This window comes from Thamnophis elegans, chromosome 4, assembly GCF_009769535.1.
Source record: "Thamnophis elegans isolate rThaEle1 chromosome 4, rThaEle1.pri, whole genome shotgun sequence".
Taxonomy (NCBI): Eukaryota; Metazoa; Chordata; class Lepidosauria; order Squamata; family Colubridae; genus Thamnophis; species Thamnophis elegans.
The window spans coordinates 132956759-132979397 of record NC_045544.1 but is presented as its reverse complement, the minus strand read 5'-3'; the positions used below and the strand labels follow the sequence as shown (position 1 = coordinate 132979397).

The 22639-nt window shown below is 45.8% G+C and overlaps 1 protein-coding gene across 2 annotated transcripts in view; it reads right to left on the bottom strand.

Annotated features, from left to right (window-relative positions):
* Positions 1-22639, bottom strand: part of HEATR6 (HEAT repeat containing 6) — a 52079-nt gene that overhangs the window by 10941 nt on the left and 18499 nt on the right. For both annotated transcript variants that reach the window (XM_032216265.1, XM_032216266.1), the window contains 7 exons: positions 21094-21300; positions 14748-14847; positions 9675-10030; positions 5410-5532; positions 4242-4322; positions 3271-3405; positions 2515-2637 (listed from right to left, as the gene is read on the bottom strand). In XM_032216265.1, the coding sequence (XP_032072156.1) occupies positions 2515-2637; positions 3271-3405; positions 4242-4322; positions 5410-5532; positions 9675-10030; positions 14748-14847; positions 21094-21300 (1125 nt within the window). The remainder of the gene's footprint in view (positions 1-2514; positions 2638-3270; positions 3406-4241; positions 4323-5409; positions 5533-9674; positions 10031-14747; positions 14848-21093; positions 21301-22639) is intronic.

The window sequence follows — 22639 nt, the reverse complement described above, 5'->3', positions numbered from 1 at the left end:
GACTCGCTGGAACTTCTCTCTCACAGAACAAGCGCTTTGGGCTATTCCGTCGTTCTGATGCGGCGCCTGGTTGTGTGTGGATTTTTAATTGTCAATTGGGGTGTTGACCGGTGGCTTTTAAGCCGCTGGCTGTTTGCACAAGGAAGTTGCACAACAGCCAACAACTTCATAGCCAGCCATCAATATCCCAATCGACAACTAAACAGTTGTCAGCTGGGGTATTGCGTTCAAAAGCTCAGAAAACTAAACCTTTGTTTCTGGTGACTGACCCAGATCCTGCATTTAAAGCTTTATAAGGCTGCCCAGCTCAGACGTAGTGTGTTTACAGTGTAAAGGTCAAGGTGATTGTGGGTATGCATCTCTGTAGTTCGTTCAAAAGTGGTTTGTCACTGCTTTCTCTTAGATGCTTCCAGTCCCTTATCTGGCCTAGTATCCTGAGGTTCCCTGGTGTTTGTCAAATTACTTTTGAGACCAACCAAGGTTGGTTAGATGCTGCCATCTGCTGAGAGTTCACTCACAAATAGAGATTTAAATGCCTGGATTATTATTTTTTCCCCTACTTTACACATCATATTCCAAAAGTCTCTGAAGACCTAGTTGGTTCTCCCAGGCCTTTCTCTAAGGTAAACACTGAAACCCAGTGGTGGGTTTCAAAAATTTTTAGAACCTCTTCTGTACGTGTGGCCTGCTTTGTGGGAGAGGCTTGCCGGTCATGTGACCAGGTGGGAATGGCTTGTCAGCCATGTGACTGAGTGGGAGTGGTTTGCCAGCCATGTGACTGGGTGGGCGTGGCCAACTTGTAAAATGTGGTGAAACTCACTTAACAACGCTCTTGCTTAGCAACCAACATGTTGGCTCAGAAACTCTGGCATTTGAAGCACACAAGTCTTAAAGCTGTGAAGTTACAAGACCCTTGCACCCCTAACCCTTTAGAAAAAAAAAAAACCGGGGTGTTCAAACTTGACAGCTTTAAGACTTGTGGACTTGAACTCCCAGAATTCCTCCTCCAGTCATGTTGGCTCAGGAACTCTGGCATTGAAGTGTGCAAGTCTTAAAACTTTCAAGTTACAAGACCCTTGCACCCCTAACCCTTTAGAAAAAAAAAACCCCAGGGGTGTTCAAATTGACAGCTTTAAGACTTTAAGGTTTAGATAGGACTCTTAGAGGCGGATGGGGCAATTGGTGAGCCAGCCAATCAGTGAGCGGTGGGTGGGGCATGCATGGTGCGGATGGGCGGGGGAAGGGAGCTGGAAAGGGTTCTAAATGGCATGGTAGATTTGTGGAACGTCTTCTATAGAAGAGGTTAGAACTGGCAGAAACTTACCCCTGGTCCTTACCCTGTTGGTTGTTTTTATTATATACTAGCTGATAATTCGGCGTTGCCGGGGTATTTATTTATAGGGGGGAAATGTCCGGCACAAATGTAATTTCTAATGTTGGATTCTACCCCTTACCAGAGGGAGCCCCCTTGTGGAGTACTGTGAAGCTGTTACCACGGCAACTCCAGCTTCTACTGTACACCACTGCGCTGTACAGTAGAAGCTATTTTACAGCAGTATGATAGAAGCCATTTTAAGGCACAACAGGCTGTATCTTAACAGAACAAACACCCCGAGGGGCATTAGGGGTGCCTTACCCCCACATTATTTGTTTCCAGAGAGTAAGTCATCTGTGTACTAAGTTTGGTTGAAACTGCTTGAGGCGTTCCAGAATTATGGTGGAACATACACACACTCAGAGCCATTATATATATATAGATTATTATCTTTTCCAGACAAAAATGGGAGCGTTCTTTATGTTTCTTTCTGATTTTTAAGGAACAGACATCTGAAGTCAAGTGGCTCTAAAGTTATCATTATTATTTAATTATCATAATAATCAATGCTATGGCAAAAAAAATTCTGTGCAGGTAGTCCTTGACTAATGACCACAGTTGAGCTCCAAATTTCTGTTGTTAAGTGAGATATTTCTTAAATGAATTTTTGCCCCATTTTACGATATTTCTTGCCACGGTTGTTAAATGAATCACTTGGCAGTTGCCAAGTTACTACCAACGGTTATGAAGCAAATCTGGCTTCCCCACTGACTTTGCTGGTCAAAAGGTTGCAAAAGGCGATTACATAACCTTGGGATACAGCAACGGTCACAAGTATGAATTGGTTGCCAAGCCTTTGAACTTTGATCCCATGATCATGGGGATGCTGCAAAGGTCGTAAGTCACTTTTTTCAGTAAACAGTCACTAAGCGAGCTGTTGTTCAGTAGAAGACGACCTGCACAGGGTGAATAATATCCACGGGACCGAGGGGGGTTTTGTGCAGAGGGGAAAAAAAGTGGCTATAAGTGGCTGTAAGCATCACTCGGATCTAAGACCAGAATCTTGTCCACTGCTCTTTGCAAAACAGTGAAAACTTTCCCCAGAGCTACAAAATAAGATTCCTCTTTTAGGTGGCGGCTGAGGAAGTTTCATTTCGCAGCCGGATAAAGCAGAAACCAAAGCAGCTCGGGCGCTTTACCTGACGAAGGCAAGGGAAGACAACGTACACCCCGAGCGCCCGTGAAGCTGCGGCTTTCACCAGAGGGTTCTCACTGTGGCTGAGCCCCAGGAGGACTGTGATGCAAAGGATCTGCTTGTCACCCTGCACCAAAACAACACAAAGAAGTCAGTCCTTGAGCCCTGAAAATCGTATTAGCAATAGCACTTAGACTTATATACCGCTTCACATTGCTTTACAGCCCTCTCTAAGCAGTTTTTACAGAGTCAACCTATGGCCTCAACAATCTGGGTCCTCATTTTACCAACCTCGGAAGGATGGAAGGCTGAGTCAACCTTGAGCCAGTCAGGATCAAACTCCTAGCAGTAGGCAGAGTTAGATTGCAATAGCAATAGGACATATACTGCTTCACGGTGCTTTTTACAGCCCTCTCTAAGCAGTTTTTACAGAGTCAGCCTCTTGGCCCTAACAATCTGGGTCCTCATTTTACCCACCCCGGAAGGATGGAAGGCTGAGTAAACCTTGAGCCTGGTGAGATTTGAACTTGACAAATTGCAGGCAGCCGTCAGGTAGCAGAATTAGCCTTGCAGTACTGCATTCTAACCACAATCTAGTTCTCAACAGATGGAACATGAAGTGACTGAATGCCATTTTGCCACCTTCACAGTCTCAGAAAGCATCTCTGGCTGCCAGCAAAACCAAACAACATTTATTCATGGCTTTCAAATCTTGCATTTGCAAAACTAGTACAAACGCAAGTCCTAGCCGCGCACTTACGGGGAGACGGCTAAAAGCTTCGGGCAAAATAGAAGAGAGGGAGTCACAGGTGCTGGTCTGGAGAGTTGGGTGCTCGGAGTTTTGGAGGGCAGCTGGTAAAGGTCCATTAAGCATCCTTGTCCAGAATGTCACAACCTATGTGGGGGGGGAAAGAGAACCCTGGCAGTTTCATTCACAGAGAGATATTTTTAATGAATAGCACTAGCGCTTAAGACACATGTACCACCCGATAATGCTTTACACCACTCTCTAAGTAATATTATTATTATTGTTGTTGTTGTTGTTGTTGTTTTATCCTTCCATTATTATTAGAAATAACTCAAGGCAACAAATACTGTACATAATAATCTCTCCTGCTCCTATTTTCCTGACAACCTTGTGAGGTGGGTTGTGCTGAGAAAGAGGAACTGGCCCATCCCCTCTTCCTTCGGAAAATGGCTTCAATTGTTTTTCAAAGCAAGACTTGATTCCTGCTGATTTCAAATAAGTCAATCAGGCATCAAATTTAGTGGCAAGGCTACTGTTATCTTTTGACCTCCTTCATGTGAATTATTTTCCCTTCCAGCTGCCCTTGGTCTAACAATTTAATTAGCAAGTTTACTTTATTTATCTTTCCTGATGAATTTTTATCCTTTCATTGTGATTCATAGGGGCCTCTTTACTACCGTTTGTTAATTGCTTTACTTCAAAATCAAAGTTTCAACTGGAGATGATAGGAAAATTACTCAAATTAAAAATTAAAAAAAAAAACTGAAGCCATTTTCCCAGCTGCAATAAAGGAAGCAAAACATTGTATACGCAACCTAGATGTACGCTTGTAATATTTTAGGTTTTGGATTTCACACTGTATATTTTTATTTCCTGTGCTTTTTAATTGAAAGGTGATGGGAATGTACCATACAATAAATACGTAATAAAGAAAATGCAAATGGGCTACAGAAAATATAATACCATAATAGTGGGAGACATACCACATCAATGGGTACCCGCTGATCTGCAACTAGGTCTGGCTTGTACTGTTGTATTATACCCACTCCAAGTTCATCCAGAAGCTGCCAGAAATAGGAAAGAGAAAGGAATATTATGGATTTGCAAAGCAAGATACCATAGGGCATTGATGCCGGATCTATGGCATGCATGCTGGAAGTGGCACGCATAGCCATCTCTGTGGTCACACCAGCCGTTGTCCGTTGCTCTTCCAGGTTCCAGCGCGCACATGTGCATCGGCCAGCTGGCCTTCGCGCATGCGTGCCAGAAACCAGACGACCAGCACACATGTGCACGCCGGAAACTGGAAACTCAACTTCCCAGAGCGCGCATGCGCATTGGGGAGCTGCTCTTCTGGTTTCTGGTGCTTCCCCGCGTGTGCGCGTGCACTCCCGTTTCATCACTCGGTGCCAAAAACGTTCGCCAACGCTGCCATAGGGGGATGGTTAGGCAGGTAGTCCTCAACTTACAACATTCGTCTAGCATCCGTTTAGAGTTTCAAAAGCATAACAAAATTAATTAGTTAAAATCAGGCATGACTCACTTAACAGACACCTTATTTAGCAATAGAAATTCTTCTCCCAATAATGGTCGTAACTTGAGAACTATCTGTACCGGACCAGAACTAATATTGCAATAAATCACAATATTGTTTAATCTGTATTTAGTTATTCAGGTGTGGTTTATGTAGTGACTATAGCTTAATGTTACTCTCCTTATTGATTTTGAATCAATAATTTAACACAATGGCACCACTAGGTTGTTGTTATTTTTTAAATCATATAAAGTTATGTTCCTTTAGGGATTTCCTATAAGAAATATTTTTATCAACAAGGAATCAATATTTCTATAAGCTAAATATCATTCTCCATAAAATGAACCCGTATAAAACAAAAAATATGAAGATGAATTGTCTTGGGCCGCATATGAAATATATAATTTAGTTAATGCACTGCATTTAAATAGATATGATACATAAATAGATAACAATTATAGTATAGTTAGTGGATATGCATGTATAATGTATATCTTTATTTTTAAATTTTTAAATATTTGTATGTTCTTGTGAGGCCACATTAGCTGTCCAGGGCCACATGTGGTCCATGGGCTGAGGGATGAACACATCTGCATTAAATGGATATTAGTACTTACTTTTGCCCCATGGAGCTGAAGTGATGGATCTGCTTCCTCCATGCATTTACAAGCCACTTCGCCAAGTTCTAATAAACAGCCTTGAGCGAGGATAAAATAGCCCTTCACAAGCAGAGCTAAAACCTATAGTAGATTGAAGCCGAGAGGGGAAGGAAAGGGAAGAAACATAATGGGAGTTTTAATATTTAATAGGAAACCTATTGTATGGCAGTGAACATATCTAAATTGCCATTTAAATATTATTGCCAATAAAAACTGTGATCAAAGGTGGCTGCCATTTTTTTTCATTTTATTCTTGTCGTATATTCTTATTTTGAATTTTATATTAATATTTTTAAATAGTGTTCACCACTCAGAGTTGTTTATATAAACTGGGCACCAATATCAACTGAATAAACTAAAAAAATAAATAAAACAAAATACGAATTATAGTCTTTTTATAGGTCTTTTCCCATTAATAGCAATAGCAATAGCACTTAGACTTCTATGCCACTTCATAGTGCTTTTACAGCCCTCTCTAAGCGGTTTACAGTTTCAGCCTCTTGCCCCCAATAATCTGGGTCCTCATCTTACCCACCTCAGAAGGAAGGAAGGCTGAGTCAACCTTGAGCCTGGTGAGATTTGAACTGCCAATCCGCTGGCAGCCGGTGATCAGCAGAAGTAGCCTGCAGTACTGCACTCTAACCACTGGGCCCCCGCGGCGCTTAAAATTTCTGTCAGCTGATATTTGAAAAATTGAAATAAACTATCCAGCATATTAAAGGTGAGCAGATGTACTGTCACTTCCTGTGACTTTCAGATCAATGAATTTGCAAACTGAACATTATTTAAAGATTCACACCAGAGCAAGGTTCTAGTATCTAATGCAGTGATAGTCAACCTGGTCCCTACCACCCACTAGTGGGCGTTCCAGCTTTCATGGTGGGCGGTAGGGGTTTGCTGTAACTCTGCTTTATAAATTTTATAAAGTAAAGTTACTTCCCTACTTTATAAATCACTATTACTGTGGGACCGGTGGGCGGTTAGAAAGTTGTACTACTAACAGAGATACAAAAGTGGGCGGTAGGTATAAAAAGGTTGACTAAGATTAAGATTAAGATTTAATTTATTTGTATGCCGCCCTTCTCCGGGAGGGACTCAGGGCGGCGAACAACTCAAAAGGGGAAAGGGGATACAAACACAATACACGTAATTAAAATACACAAGAGTCATACAGCCATACAAGTCGAGAGGGGAGGGGAACTCATCAACCCCAGGCCTGCCGGCACAGCCAGGTTTTGACGGCTTTCCGGAAGGCCTGGAGAGAGGTGAGGGTCCGAATCTCCGCGGGGAGTTCATTCCAAAGGGCCGGAGCCGCAACAGAGAAGGCCCTCCCCCGGGTGGTAGCCAGATGGCATTGGCTGGTAGACGGAACCCGGAGGAGGCTGACCCTCTGCGATCTAACGGGTCTGTGGGAGGTACCCCTTGATTACCCCTGATTTAATGCATCCTAAATTAAGTTAGGAGAGTGAAGCTGAAAAAGCAGCATTTTCAGGTGTAACTGTGCTGGGAATGATTTCTGCATCTCTTTAATAACTTTGGGAGCAATGACACAGATGATCTGGGCCTACTACAGTATTCATTTTTTCTTCTCTATCTGTATTTATTTATTAAAATAAGTACCTATGTATTCAATCAATCAGCCAACAAATCTATCAGTTTCTATCAGTGGTGAAATTCAAAAATTTTCCCTACCGGTTCTGTGGGCATGGCTTGGCGGGTGTGGTTTGCTGGTCATGTGACCGGGTGGGGTGTGGCTTGGTGGTCATGTGACCGGGTGGGCATGGCTGCACGATTGACTCACACGCAACGGAAAAGCAGCTGGACTTCACACAAAATGTCCCCCGCAACAAGCAGGAACCTCACAGAGAGCTCAGAAACCAACTATCACACTTTACACAAAAGCAACACAAAAGCTACACAATTGACACACACGCAACGCAAAAGCAGCTGGACTTCACACAAAATGGCCCCTGCAAACAAGCGGGAACCTCACAGAGTCACAGAGAGCTCAGAAATCAACTATCACACTTTACACAAAAACAACACAAAAGCTACACAACTGACACACACACACACACAACACAAAAGCAGCTGGACTTCACACAAAATGGCCCCTGCAAACAAGCAGGAACCTCACAGAGTCACAGAGAGCTATCAGACACGGGAAATCAAGAAAGCATGTTTTTGATCCTATGTTCACCCATAGACAAACTCTTGCCAGACCAAAGGATACTCTAAACCAGTGGTCTCCAACCTTGGCTACTTTAAGACCTGTGGACTTCAACTCCCAGAGTTCCTCAGCCAGCTTTGCTGGCTGAGGAACTCTGGGAGTTGAAGTCCACAGGTCTTAAAGTTGCCAAGGAGCTGGCTGAGGAACTCTGGGAGTTGAAGTCCACAGGTCTTAAAGTTGCCAAGGAGCTGGCTGAGGAACTCTGGGAGTTGAAGTCCACAGGTCTTAAAGTTGCCAAGGTTGGAGACCAGTGCTCTAAACAACTGTCTGATAAATCCTCCTCCTCTTTTAACGACCCCATACTCCCTTGAGGGAGAGAGTCTGGGCAACTGAACGGAGTTGAGTGCTTACTGGCCGGATGCCCTCCCTGGCCCCAATGTGGAAGAGTTTTTCCCATCATCGTGGGATATTCTCACTGTGCCCAGAGAGAGAAATATCTGCCTCTAGTAGAATCGAACTCAGTCTTCTGATTGTGAGGCGAGAGCTCCACCTGTAGGCCACTGCACCACTCAAACTACCGTATTTTTCGGAGTATAAGACACACCTTTTTCCATCAAAAAAGAGGCTGAAAATCTGGATGCGTCTTATACACTGAATATAGAGGTTTTTTGCCTCTCAAAGCCCTGCCCCTTTCACCAAAATGGCTGTGCATAGCCTTTAGGAAGCTTCCAGAGTGCTCCTAGGGCCTAGGGAGGGCAGAAATGAACGAAAAATGGACTGGTTTTTTGCTCAATTTTGCCACTCCCCCCCCAGCTCCCAGGAGAACTCTATAAGCCTCCTAAAGGCTATGCATGCCCTTTTTTTGACAAAAAAACTTTCCTGTTTTCGTGAAAAACGAGCCGCTTTTTGCTCATCCCCCCCACCCCAGGAGCACTCTATAAGCCTCCTAAGGGCTATGCATGCCCTTTTTTTTGACAAAAAACGGGCCTGTTTTTGTGAAAAACGAGCCATTTTTTGCTCATTTTCCCCCACCCCAGGAGCACTCTATAAGCCTCCTAAAGGTTATTCATTCCCCTTTTTTGGCAAAAAAACAGGCCATTTTTGGGAGGTCTGCAGAGTGCAAAAACTTTTTTTTTTTAATTTGCCTCTTCAAAATCTTGGTGCGTCTTATACTCCGAAAAATACGAGTATGCTGAAAGAAATTTAAGAGGGGCATCCCTTCCTGCAGCTGCTTCCTGCATAGTAACAATTCAAGGCTGAAAGGTTGCTCCCTCTGATAACTTAGGATCAGATTCCACCACAAATGCGATTAAAACAATAAAAGCATCCAAAAATAAAGGTGTACAGCTGCCGAGATAGTTCGTCGTCAACTCACAATAAAAACCAAGAAATGGGGGTGTTAACACACTCCAAAGATTGAGGCCACTCTAATCCCTCGTGGGGGAATATCCCACAAGGCAGGGGCTACAGCAGAGAAGGCCCATCTTCTAGTACAGTCAAGACTTTTGGTTGACGGGATCTGCAATGTGTCCCATTTGCTGAATCAAATCGGATGGGTATAGATCAGGGCAGCCAAACTCGATTTCATTGAGGGCCGCATCATGACATCGGGGAGGCCTGGGTGGGTGTGGCTAGAGTGAGCGTGGTCAGCTCAACATCACGTATGTTGGGGGGGAGGCGCGTGTGGTGGCCAGCGAAAATGGGCTCCCAAGCTCCATTTTAGATTGTGATGGCTTCCTGCAACCCTCTGGCCACCCAGAGCCCTTCCGAGCTCCATTTTCGGCTGCGACAGGCTCCTACAACCCTCTGCCAGCTAAAACAGAGCTCCGTTTTCCCTGGCAGAGGCACCGCGGGTCCTTTGCTGTCTCCAGGGCGGCCCCGCAGGCCAGATCTAAGCACCCGGCGGGCAAGATCAGGCCCCCGGGCCTTGAATTTGACACCCCTGATCTAGAAAGACATGTTCCCTGGTTCCACAGAGGTAGCCCTTGACTTGACTTACAACTGTTTGAAGTTACGACGGCAATTCTATCAGCAACCAACTTTATCCACCTACCTGCAGTGCCTCCAGGCGAACTGGCGAGGGTTCATAGGTGCTAACCGTTGACGGGCAGCTGGTGTCACTATCCGAATAGCAATCTTCTCGGGGCAACACAGCAAGAGAGATGCAGAGACGCAGGAGCCAACAGGGCTCAGTTGGTGTCTTCTCCAGGGCAAGCAATGGTTCTCCTGAGACCAGAACGGGTTCTCTACGCCATTCAGGTGCACCGGAACGGAGCGGCAGGCTGGGTGTGCCGTCGCTCATCCCCAAAGAGGTAGGCTGCTGCAAAAGGAGATGCACTTCTGGCAAAGGGGCTTGAGCCGACACGATGGAACCCAGTAAAGTGAGACTTGACACTCGAACGTTAACATCTGGGAAGGAAAAAAAACACAGATAGCACACATGGAGTTGTTGTGACCTATCGGCCACCATCTCCTCCAGCAGCCAAATCAGAGGAGGAGGAGGAGGAGGAGGCAGCGGCGTGGGAATCATGGTCAGCATCAAGGCAATGTGAGAGCAGGGAGAAGAGAGAATGGAGCTGGCAGAGAGAGAGAGACAGAGGTGGAGCCTGGGCCGTCCATCAGCCCTTAGATGGAGAGTCAACAGCCCCCAGGTCAGGAGGTGGCTGATGAGGAAGAGGAGGAACAGCTAACTCCAGTGCCTGACTCCAGATGCACAGAAGGCAGAGGAGAGGAGAGCAGTGGAAATCTGTGGGCTGATCCTTGGGAAGGAAGAGCCACTGCTGCTAGTGAAGCCCCCCACTCCCCAGTTCTGGGGATAAAAGGCAGGGAATGGAGATGAATAGATATGGCAGGCAATTACCGCATTTTTCGGAGTATAAGACGCACTGGAGTATGAGACGCACCAAGATTTTGAAGAGGCAAATTAAAAAAAACCTCCCCAAAATGGCCCATTTTTCGCTAAAATGGGCTCTTTTTTTTTCAAAAAAGGCCAAGCATCGCCTTTATGAGGCTTGTAGAGTGCTCCTGGGGAGTGCCCCCCCCATGAGCAAAAAACAGCTTGTATTTCATGAAAATGGGCCCATTTTTGTCAAAAAAGGGGCATGCATAGCCTTTCGGAGGCTTATAAAGTGCTCCGGGGTGCTGGGGGAGACAAAATTGAGCAAAAAATGACATGTTTTTTGCTTATTTTTGCCCTCCCCAGCCCCCAGGAGCATTCTATAAGCCTCCTAAAGGCTCTGCACGGTCATTTTGGTGAAGGGGTGGAGTTTCTAGAGGCAAAAAAGTGCTGTATTCATTGTATAAGGCGCACCCAGTTTTTCAGCCTCTTTTTTGAGGGAAAAAGGTGCGTCTTATACTCCAAAAACACGGTGTTCATTTTGCGGACAGACGGACTTGTTAGCCTGCGGTGAGAGAGAAACTTTTTTGCTGGGTTACCTCCTAATTAAAGGAATCTTTGAGTTCATGTTTGTCATGTTTGGGGAGCTGGGTCAGAAGAGGAGCAGCTATTCTAAGCCAAAGAAAGATGGCACCAGAGGTGGGTTCCTACCAGTTCGCACCTATTCGGTAGAACCGGTTCGTCAAATCTACCGAACCATTTAGAAGAGGCTCCACCAGTGGACCCGGAAAGCAGGCCACATCTACAGAAGAGGTTCCAAAAATTTTTGAAACCCACCACTGCCACACAGACAGACAGACAGAGAAAAAGAGAAAGAAAGGAAGAAAGAAAGGAAGGAAGGAAGGAAGGAAGGAAGGAAGGAAGGAAGAAAAAAGAAAAAGAGTGAGAGAGAGATGAAAGAAAAAAAGAAAAAAGGGAGAGAGACAAATGAAAGGCAAAAGTTTCCTCTATTTAGTTGTTTCCGACTCTAGAGTGTGGTGCTTATCTCCATTTTTTGGCTGAGAGCCAGCACTATCCAAGGATGCTTCTGTAGTCATGTGGCCAGCAGGTAAGGTTCTACATTTAGGCAAGAAAAACAAAATGCACAGGTACAGTATAGATGATACCTTGCTCAATAGTATAATTGTCAGAGGGAACTTGGAGTCCTAGTGGATAACTATTTAAATATGAGCCAGCCGTGTGCAGCAGCTGCCAAAAAAGCCAACACAGTTCTAAGCTACATAAACAGAGGGATAGAATCAAGATCATGTGAAGTGTTAATACCACTTTATAAGGCCTTCGTAAGGCTACACTTGAAATACTTCATTCAGTTTTGGTCACCAGAAAAGATGTGGAGACCCTAGAAAGAATGCAGAGAAGAGCAAGAAAGATGATTACAGGACTGAAGGCTAAAACATATGAAGAACGGTTGCAGGAACTGGGTATCTCTAGTTTAATGAAAAGAAGGACAAGGGGAGACATGATAGCAGTCTTCCAATATCTCAGGGAAGAGGGAGTCAAACTATTCTCCAAAGCGCCTGAAAGCAGGATGAGAAGCAATGGGTGGAAACTAATCAAGGAGAAAAGCAACTTAGAACTGAGGAGAAATTTCCTGACAATTAGAACAATTATCAGTGGAACAGCTTGCTTCCAGAGGTTGTGAATGCCCCAACACTGGAAGATTTTAAGAAGATGTTGGATAACCTTTTGTCTGAAGTAGTGTACGGCTTCCTGCCTAGGCAGGGGGTTGGACTAGAAGATCTCCAAGGACCCTTCCAACTCTATTATTCTATTCTATTCTATGACTATACACTGAGAGATACAAAACAATGTTACCTTCCCATCGAAGTGGTACTTATTTATCTACTCGCATTTCCATGCTTTCGAACTGCTAGGTGGGCAGGAATTGAGGTGAGGACGGGTGCTAACCCCGTTGCGCAGTGCTCAGGTCTCGAACCTGGACTTTCCAGCTGATAAGCTCAGTATCTTTAACTGCCCCCTAGTGGTTCCATAATCAACATTTAGTAAGGTCTCCAAATCTAAATCTGTCCTTCCACCTCAGGGAATTTTTAGTTCCAGGTTCATGCAGAACTATCACTTCTGGCCTACATCTTCTATATTTTTGTCATAGCAGGATTTCCTATGAAACCTCTGGATGAAGTAGGATACAACAAAGGAAGGTAAACTCAATAACAGGTAGTCCTTGACATATGACATAATGAAGCCTACCTGTCAACTCTCCATGTTGTCATGGGGACAGAATGAGTGGGAGTAAATTCCACACATACTGTTCAGCTGGAATGGGGACTCAGATTACTGCTGCGGGCTGGGAGGGATGTATCGATTGGGTAATGTGATTTATGACACATAGTGAGGGGAGGGAAGCAACGGAGGTAAAGTTCAGAAGCAGATAAACAGAGCAAAGATTTGCCTGCGAATAAATCTTGCCTAATGAAGCTATCAATAAATCACTGTTTTTTGTATTAAAACATTGGCTCGATTATTATGAATCAATTACGGCATCATTAGGAAACTTGACACTACCCATCAGTGGTGAAATCCTCTGAAGTCTGGTACCGGTTCGGTGAGTCTGCTACCAAGGACAGCATGCGCACCTGGGAATGGAGGGCTCGATAATAATGAAGCTACATATAACACTTAGACTTATATACAGCTTCACTGTGCTTTACAGCCCTCTCTAAGTGGTTTACACTCAGCATATTACCCTCAACAATCTGGCTCCTCATTTTACCGACCTCAGAAGGATGGAAGGTTGAATCAACCTTGAGCCCTGTCAGGATCAAACTCCAGGCTGTGGGCAGAGATTGCATGCAATACTGCATTTTAACCACTGTGCCATCAGGGCTTGATAATAATGAAGTTATATATAACAGCAATAACACTTAGACTTATATACTGCTTCACCATGCTTTACAGCCTCTCTAAATGGTTTACAGAGTCAGCCTCTTGCCCCAACAATCTGGGTCCTCATCTTATCAACCTCGGAAGGACGGAAGGATAAGTCAACCTTGAGCTGGTGAGGTTCAAACTGTCAAACTGCTGGCAGCTGGCAGTCAGCAGAATTAGCCTGCAATACTGCATTCTAACTACTGCACCAACTCGGCAAAACGGTTACTTGGTACCATAATCAGAGATGAAGTCCAGCAAAAGCAAATATGAAGCAAACAGTAAATCTGATCAGCAGGGCAGCTGAACGGGGCTTTACACAAATTATTAATATTACACAGGAGTTCCCACATCCACACAAATTTGCATGGTTGGCTGACAACCGCATATACGAGATCTAACCAATTTGACAATAACTTCTGTAGAGACCAAAAAAGGTGCCTAGATTATGTGCTGGCATATTCCTGTGTCTTTTAAAAAGAACAAAACTTGTGATCTGAGTAAAAAATAATTCACAAGCAAAACTTCTAAAAACAGAGTCGGGAACGACTAGTACTGTGATGGCGAACCTATGGCACGCGTGCCACAGGTGGCACTCGGAGCCATATTTGCTGGCACGCGAGCCGTCAGCTCCAGCATACCTGCGTGTGCCGGACAGCTGATTTTTCAGCCTTCAGGAGAGCGGGAGGGGGGCATTTTCGCCTTCCCAGGAAAGCCTCCGGAGCCTGGGGAGGGCAAAAAATGGGTCCAACAGACCAACCGGAAGTTTGGAAATGATTCCACGGGGGCATGCGTGTGTGTGGGCATCCGTGTGTGAACAATAGTATGCACACACACAATTTTGACAGGCCTTTACAAAAAGGTTCGCCATCACTGAACTGGCACATACGTGCAAGGCAGGGGTGGGTTTCTCACCCCGTTCCAACCGAACCGGTGGCGTCCTCGTGCATGTGCGCAGCGCACGCATGTGTACTAGCATCTGTGCGATGCTCCAGCTGCTCCTGGAAGATCGCGCAGGCGCTGTATGCGTCCTGCACATCCGTGGAAGCGCAGAACCCGTCAAAACCGGGTAAGGAACGCGGGCGGGTGGGCCCTTCGCCGTTCCCGGAAGTTACTTACTTCCGGGTTCGCCGACCAACCGGTTCACGGGGACCGCCGCGAACCGGTTGAAACCCACCCCTGGTGCAAGAGGAACCTTTACCTTTACCTGCCATCTGATGCGTCTGTAACTGCCACACACAACATTGCTTCATCCAAAACAACCAGTTGGGACAATACGTTTTACTGCAAATAATACCAGTAACAGAACGGCTGCACAAAGGATAATGTAAAATAACTGCATACCTTTATGTTTAATGTACGGCTTTATCTGGTTCCATACTCTTGATAGCAGACCAGGCTTCAAGCGGCTGTACGGTACATTTGAGGCTAGATTGGCAAGGCACTGTCAACAAGGAAGGAAGATGACAAATTACCTCGACTTAGGACCACAAACGAGTCCAAAATGTCTGTTGCTAAGCAGAACTGAGGAAGCTACTTGGAGGAGAAGCAAAACATTTTCAAGCCAAACAAAAAAACAACGAAGTCCAGTTGCCTTTTGAAAAGGGACCTTTTGGGACAAACATGACCTGGATGACTGTTTAAGTGAGTTTTGCTCCATCTTACGACATATCCTGCCGCTGTCGTCGAGGGGATCACTGAAAGGGTTAAGCTAGTAACACGGTTGTTAAGTGAATCTGGTTTCCCCACTGACTTTGCGTGCCAAAAGCCGCTGAGGATGACATGACCCCCAGGACATGGTAGTTGCCAAGAGACCGAATTTCCATCATGGGACCACAGGTGATGTGGCAACAAGCATCATAAATGTGAAAAAATGGTCATTTTTTTCTCAGTGCCATTGTAACTTCCAATGTCACTAAAAAAATGATTGTAAGTCGAGGACTACCTGTATGAAAGAGGGATTAGGATCCTGTTTTAACACCCTGTTTTCTTATTTCCCACACCACCTTTTTCCTGGGGGGGGGGGCATGTCAGTTTAAGAATATAAGGAGGAGGGCGAGGGCTGTCCTTTTCTTAACCTTTTAGTGTTCTCTTAAGCTTTTCCAGCTAAATTTCCCCTCACATCCTGGACATAAACATTTTCAACTATAGGAACTATAAAATGACAATGGCAACAGCATACAAAGAGAATTTATATAAAATGTTTTATAGATGGCACATGACACCGGAAAGATTAGCAAAAAAGGTTTAAGAATAAATCAACTAAATGTTGGAAATGTCACCAACTACCAGGAACATATTATCATATGTGGTGGACATGTAGAGACGCAAAAAGCTATTGGGTGAAAATACAATCATGGTTAGAGAAAATGATACATCAGCTCATAGAATTTAAGCCAGAAATATTCTTATTGGTTCACCAACAAAACCGCGACGGACAAATGAGCGCCGACAAAACCGCAACAGACAAATGAGCGCCGACAAAATCGCTAATTGATTTTCGACAATATCGCGCCGACAAATGCGCGCCGACAAAATCGCGTCATCAAGAAACTATAGACAGTGTGCTGGGCCTTTAACATAGTGGGATGCGTATATGTACGTTATAACCCTAACCCTAACCCTAAAAAATTTTCAATTTTATTGTGCTTGTCATCGCGTTTTGTCATCATAATTTTATCGTCGCGAATTTGTCGTCGCGATTTTGATGTCGCGTTTTAATCCGCGCTATTTTGTCGGCGCGCATATGTCTATCGCGCAATTGTCGGGTCACGATTCTTATTGGGTATTCTACCAGAGAAATATACTAAAGAAGACTCATATCTGATTGTACAAATAATAATAGCAGCTAGATTTGCATTTGCACAAAATTGGACAAATACAAAATCCCTTCAGAAGGAGAGATAATAAAGAAGATATTAGATTGTGCAGAAATGAATAGGTTTGACATTGAGAATAAAGGACAAAGAGGAATCAGTGTACTACAGGACACGGGGGCGATTTTATGATTGGCTTGGAAAAAGATACAAATAGAAAGAGAAAGGAACAAAGCACAAAACAAATAACTCAAGACGACCCATTATTAAATCGGGAGGAGGGGAAATAAGAAAGTATGAAAATGTAAATATACAGGCGGAAAAATGATATGAATTGACAAATGTTAAATAAGAATTATAAGAATGTATATTTAAGAATGAATTTGAAAGGAAAGATAAAAAAAATTCCAAAAAAACCTTTTCAACTCCTACCCTCAAGACGACGCTATAGGGCCGTGTCGGCGAAACTTATGGCACGCGTGCCACACGGAGCCATATTTGTCGGCACAGCAGCCCTTGGCAGCCCCCAGTTGATTTTTGGCCTTCCAGAGGGCTGGGAGAGGCCGTTTTCGCCCTCCCCAGGCTTCAGGAAAGCCTCCAGAGCCTAGAAAGGGCAAAAAGGAGGCCCAACAGCCCAACTGGAAATTCATTCCTGAACCTCGGGTGTTTTTCGCCCTCCACAGGTTTCATGAAAGCCTCTGGAGCCCGGGGAAGGCAAAAACGACCCCCCCTGCATGGGGGTCGCTTGGGCATGTGGGGGGGGGGTCGCTCAGGCATGCGCAGGTGGGTGGGCATGTGGGGGGGGGTCGCTCAGGCATGCGCAGGTGGGTGGGCATGCACCAGGGGTGGGTTTCTCGCCCCGTTCCAACCGGTTCGGTTGGAACGAGGCCGGCGTCGTCCTCGTGCACCCGTGCGTCATCCTCGCGCACGCGTGCGTCGTCCTCGCGCACGCGTGCATCGTCCTCGCGCACGCGTGCATCGTCCTCGCGCATGCACGCAGCGCGCGCATGCGTACTAGCATCTGCGCGATGCTCCAGCTGCTCCTGGAGGATCGCGCAGGCGCTGTATGCGTTCTGCGCATGCGTGGAAGCGCAGAATTCATAAAAACCGGGTAAGGAGCGGGCGCGGGTGTGCGGGCGCGCGCAGGCGCGGGGGGGGCTTCGCCGTTCCCGGAAGTTACTTACTTCCGGGTTCGGCGACCAACCGGATCGCAGGGACCGGTGCGAACCGGTTGAAACCCACCCCTGGCATGCACCCACACATGCACGATAGCGTGCACACACAGTTTTCGTACATCTTTAGAAAAATATTAGCATTGCCCGCCAGAACAATTAGACACAAGGACAGTCCCCCCCCCCAATGCCATCACTCTGCTAAACAACTAATTCCCACAACACTGTCAAACTATCTAGTAAGACTATATTACTATTCTTCTCATCTTTCCTATTACCTATCTCCTTATCTTCTTATGACTATAACTTTGTTGCTTGTATCTTACGATTCACCGTATATTGTTTTATTTAGCATCCTAGTATGACTTATGTTGATTGCTTGTTTGGTATCCTATGACTATCACTGTTGTCACATGATTTATGATGAGTGTCTTTTTTATATGATCTATGATCATGAGTTGTCACTTGCTGCTTGTATGTACACCGAGAGCTTATGCACCAAACCCAAATTGTCCAGTCCTCAAGACTGGACTACTGCAATGCGCTCTACATGGGGCAGCCCTTGAAGAGTATTCAGAGACTTCAACTCGTCCAGAACGCAGCCGCGCGAGCGATTGTGGGTGCACCTCGGTACACCCACGTTACACCTATCCTCCGCGAGCTGCACTGGTTACCGATCAGTCTCCGGATACGCTTCAAGGTGCTAGTCGTAACTTATAAAGCCCTTCATGGTATTGGATCTGGGTACTTGAGAGACCGCCTGCTGCCAATTACCTCCCACAGACCCATTAGATCTCACAGGGTTGGCCTCCTCCGGATGCCATCTACCAGCCAATGCCACCTGGTTATTACCCGGGGGAGGGCCTTCTCTGTGGCAGCTCCGGCCCTCTGGAATGAACTCCCCGCAGTTAATCGGACCCTCACCTCTCTCCAGGCCTTCCGAAAAGCCGTCAAAACCTGGCTTTGCCGGCAGGCCTGGGGGTGATGAGTTCCCTCCCCTCTTGACATGTATGGTTGTGCGACTGTTGTCTACTTTTATTATTTGTATTTTGTCTTTTTATGTTCCCCTTTTTCCACCTTGAATTGTTCGCCGCCCTGAGTCCTCCCGGAGAAGGGCGGCATACAAATAATACAATACAATACAATACAATACAATACAATACAATACAATACAATACAATACAATACAATACAATACAATACAATATACAATACAATACAATACAATACAGTATGTCCAATTACACTTGGCCAATAAAGAATTCTCTTTCTCTCCTCTCCTGCCTCATTCCTATTCCATTCATATTTTAAGTGCCTTAAGTATAATGGAGCGAGTCATTTCGCTGCAGCAATTAAAAGCACTAGGTTGGAAGGCAAGAGAGTGTGGCAAACCACTTCCAAAAAAGGTTGCCAAGGAAACAAGGAACTTGTTCTGGCAGTCGCCCTCATGACTGATTTGAAGACATATAAACAAAACACACACACGCACGCACACAAACAATTCTGTTATCACTTGAAAGTTGGTCTCTTAGGGCAGTGTTTCTCAACCTTGGCAACTTGAAGATGTCCAGACTTCAACTCCCAGAATTCCCCAGCCAGCGAATGCTGGCTGGGGAATTCTGGGAGTTGAAGTCTGGACATCTTCAAGTTGCCAAGGTTGAGAAACACTGTCTTAGGGATTATCTTCCAGCAGGGAGCCATTCAAATACGCTGCATTAAATGGATTGTCTGGAGATTGCAGGTAGTCCCCGACTTACAACAGTTCATGATCCTATGATTAAAATTTAGACACTTGGCAACTGACTCATATTTATGACGGTTGCAGAGACCCGGTATCATGTGGTCACATTTTGCGAGTCAATGGGGAAGCCAGATTCACTTAACAACCGTGTTATTAACTTCACAGCTGTGGCAAGAACGTTCGTAAAACGGGGGCAAAACTCGCTCAACAAATTTCTCACTTGGCAACATAAATTGTGGGCTCAATTGTGGCCGTAAGTTGAGGACTATCTGTATAGAAGCAACTTGTTGCTTCTTGGACAGTGGTGAAATCTAATTTTTTTGCCCACCTGTGGGCGTGGCTTAATTGCGGGGGGGGGTCATGTGACTGGGTGGGTGTGACCAACTTTTTTTCACTTTTTAAAGCAATTTTTTCCCGGCAGGTTTGAGCGAATAGGCAGGAAAAAAAATGCTTTAAAAAGTGGAGGAAAAAAGTTTCCGACGATCGTACGGCTCAGAGCTGAGCCACACAATCCTCAGAAGCTTTTTTTACTACTGGTCCCTAGAACCAGGGACAATTGTCTCTACCGGTTCAGCCGATCTGGGCCGAACCCCAAGGATTATCACCCCTGTTCACGGAGGACTCTAGGCTGCAGAAAACTGGATTAGCAAGGGATGGCTAAGATTGTTGTAATGCCACTCTACTGACAATAGAAAGAAGAAAGTCATGATTACACAAAACAGCTAAGACAAACCTTTGCAATTAACTTTGAATCATCTTTGATGTAAAACAATGGATGGGAACTAAGAGACAACCTGTAACTAAGGAAAAGATTCCTGGCAGTGGGAACAATTCATAAGCGGAATGACTGGCCTCCAGAATCTGTGACACTGCAGGTTTTTAAAGAGAGATTGGGCATGCATGGCATCGCCTGTTCCACTTCCAGGTTTCTGGCACGCATGCGCACACGACAATCAGCTAGCCTTTGTGCCTGCGGCAGTGCCGGGAACTGGAAGAGCTGGTCTTCTGTTTTCAGGCATGACCATGCGTGCTGGCCAGCTGATCGGTGTCTGCGCAAGCCTGGCAGTAACCGGAAGACTTGCTGGCTGCTACGCATGCACTCCCCGGACACCGGAAGTTCCTTTTCCGGTGCGCGCATGCATGCCCCCTGGGCAGCTCCTCTTCCTGGTCGTGGCCTAGGCGAGCATGCAGACTCAGTCCAACACAGGCACGCACACACGCTCCCTTTTCAGCACTTGAGCGATCATGGGTGCACCTCGGTTCACCCACGTAACACCTATCCTCCGCGAGCTGCACTGGCTGCCTATTGGTCTTCGGATACGCTTCAAGGCGCTAGTCGTCACTTATAAAGCCCTTCATGGTATTGGACCTGGGTACTTGAGAGACCGCCTGCTGCCAATCACCTCCACTAGACCGATTAGATCCCACAGATTAGGCCTCCTCCGAATTCCATCCACCGGCCAGTGTCGACTGGCAACTACCCGGAGGAGAGCCTTCTCTGTGGCTGCTCTGACCCTCTGGAACGAGCTCCCCGTGGAGATTCGAACCCTCACCACCCTCCAGGCCTTCCGCAAAGCCCTTAAAACCTGGCTGTTCCGACAGGCCTGGGGCTAAAGAGCTTTTGCCCCCCCCCCCCCAGTCTCGAATGGTATGGTTGTTGTGTGCTTTTAGATTGTGTATTGTTTTGTTTGTCTTTTTATTCCTTATCTGTATCCCCTTCCCTGACTTGGATTGTGAGCCGCCCTGAGTCCCCTCCGGGGAAAAGGGCGGCATATAAGTGCAATAAATTCAATTCAATTCAATTCAAAAGGTTTGCCGTCACTGATATAGGGTTTCCTACTTGAGCAGGAGGGGCTTGGGCTAGAAGGCCCCCCCCAAGGTGCCTTCCAACTTCATTATTCTGTTACTCAATACTACTAGAACTAGTAGAACGAAAGCAGCTTCCGTAGACAGGCATTTACCTTGATTATCTGGGTGAGGGTTTGGGACGAGGTTTCGGCCACCAAAGCCAACAGCATACACCGGTGAAGTTCTCGGATGCTGGAGGCAATGCTCACCGAGAAGGGGGTGAATGCTCTCTTGTGATCAACGGCATCTTCGGCAATGGACAGGAATTGCTTGGAACCTTCCAGAATGGCGGAGAGAACTTGGAAAGCACAGGCCCGAGTCTGCAACAGAACAAAACCAATACAGGAGCTGAGCCTAGGCACCTGACGGGAGCTGAATTATCTTCCACATCAGTTCCCAAGGATACCGCCGGAGGCTCTGGCTGACCGATGGAAGGCAAAGAGAACCTGAGCCATTGACATGACCGTTCCTTAGTAAATCTTTAGCAAAAGCTCTTTAGAGCTCTTTGGTGTTATAAAGGGCACTGGGGATAAAGGGCTGGAGTGCCAGTGGAGGGACTTTAAAGTGAATTGGATTGAACTCTCTTTAAGAAACATATTCAACCCCTGTGTCCTAGACCTCAGGCTGTTCTACTTACCTTTGCAGACTTGGAAGGCTTCAAATTGTTCCTTTTTTACTGCTACGCGGGTGCGCACGAGGCACGCATGCATGCAAAGCATGGACTCAGCAGCAGACAAATCGAACAGGTAGCAGACTTCGGAGGATTTCACCATTGCCTTATATCTTATTTAATTTATTTTCAACAGGATAGGATAGTGCAGGGCAGGGCAGGGCAGAATAAATAAAATAGAGTGGGGTGGGGTGGGATGGAGAACTTTGCTGTAGTGTTCTATGACCACATTTCAGCGTTCCAAATAAGGCACCCTTATTGAAAGCAGAACTCCGAGGCAGGTAGATTCCTTAAAGAACATGTTTATTGGATACATCCCATCAGCACAGCCGGTAAAAACCAACTCTAAAAGATCCCGTGGCTTTCACCTAATTAAAAAAGTTTTTTAAAAAAATCAAAAAATCTCCCAGGTGTCACTGGTCACATTGTCCAATGAATACAGCTGGCAAGCTCCTCTCCTCCTTCAACAGCCACCTGTTGCACCTGTTACAATGACCTTGGTTCCCACAGGAAAACTTTTTGTTTTGACTGTTAACCAGGCTATCTACTCCCCCACCGCTCCCTGCCCCCTCTCAGGCTTCGCGGCAAGTGTGAGGCAGCGCAAGAGGGCTTCATCCAGGTTCGCTTCAGAGTTGACACCGCGATAAAGTGAACTGCACTGCACTGAATTGAATCCCATTCTCTTGCAAGGAGTGCTTGGAAGAGGGCTGTATGCTGGATCGTACGGGATGAGTAGCCAGGAGTTGAGTTTATGAGTTTATGAGTAGTTTATTTATATGCCGCCCTTTTCCCTGGGGGGACTCGGGGCGGCTTACAATTCAAAAGGAGGGGAAAACAAACAAATTAACACATAAGACAGTACATCATTAAAAGCACAACATTCATACAATTCGGGTGGGTTACGGTCTTTAACCCCAGGCCTGACGGGATAGCCAGATTTTAAGGGCTGTGCAGAAGGTCTGGAGGGTGGTGAGGGTACGAATCTCCAC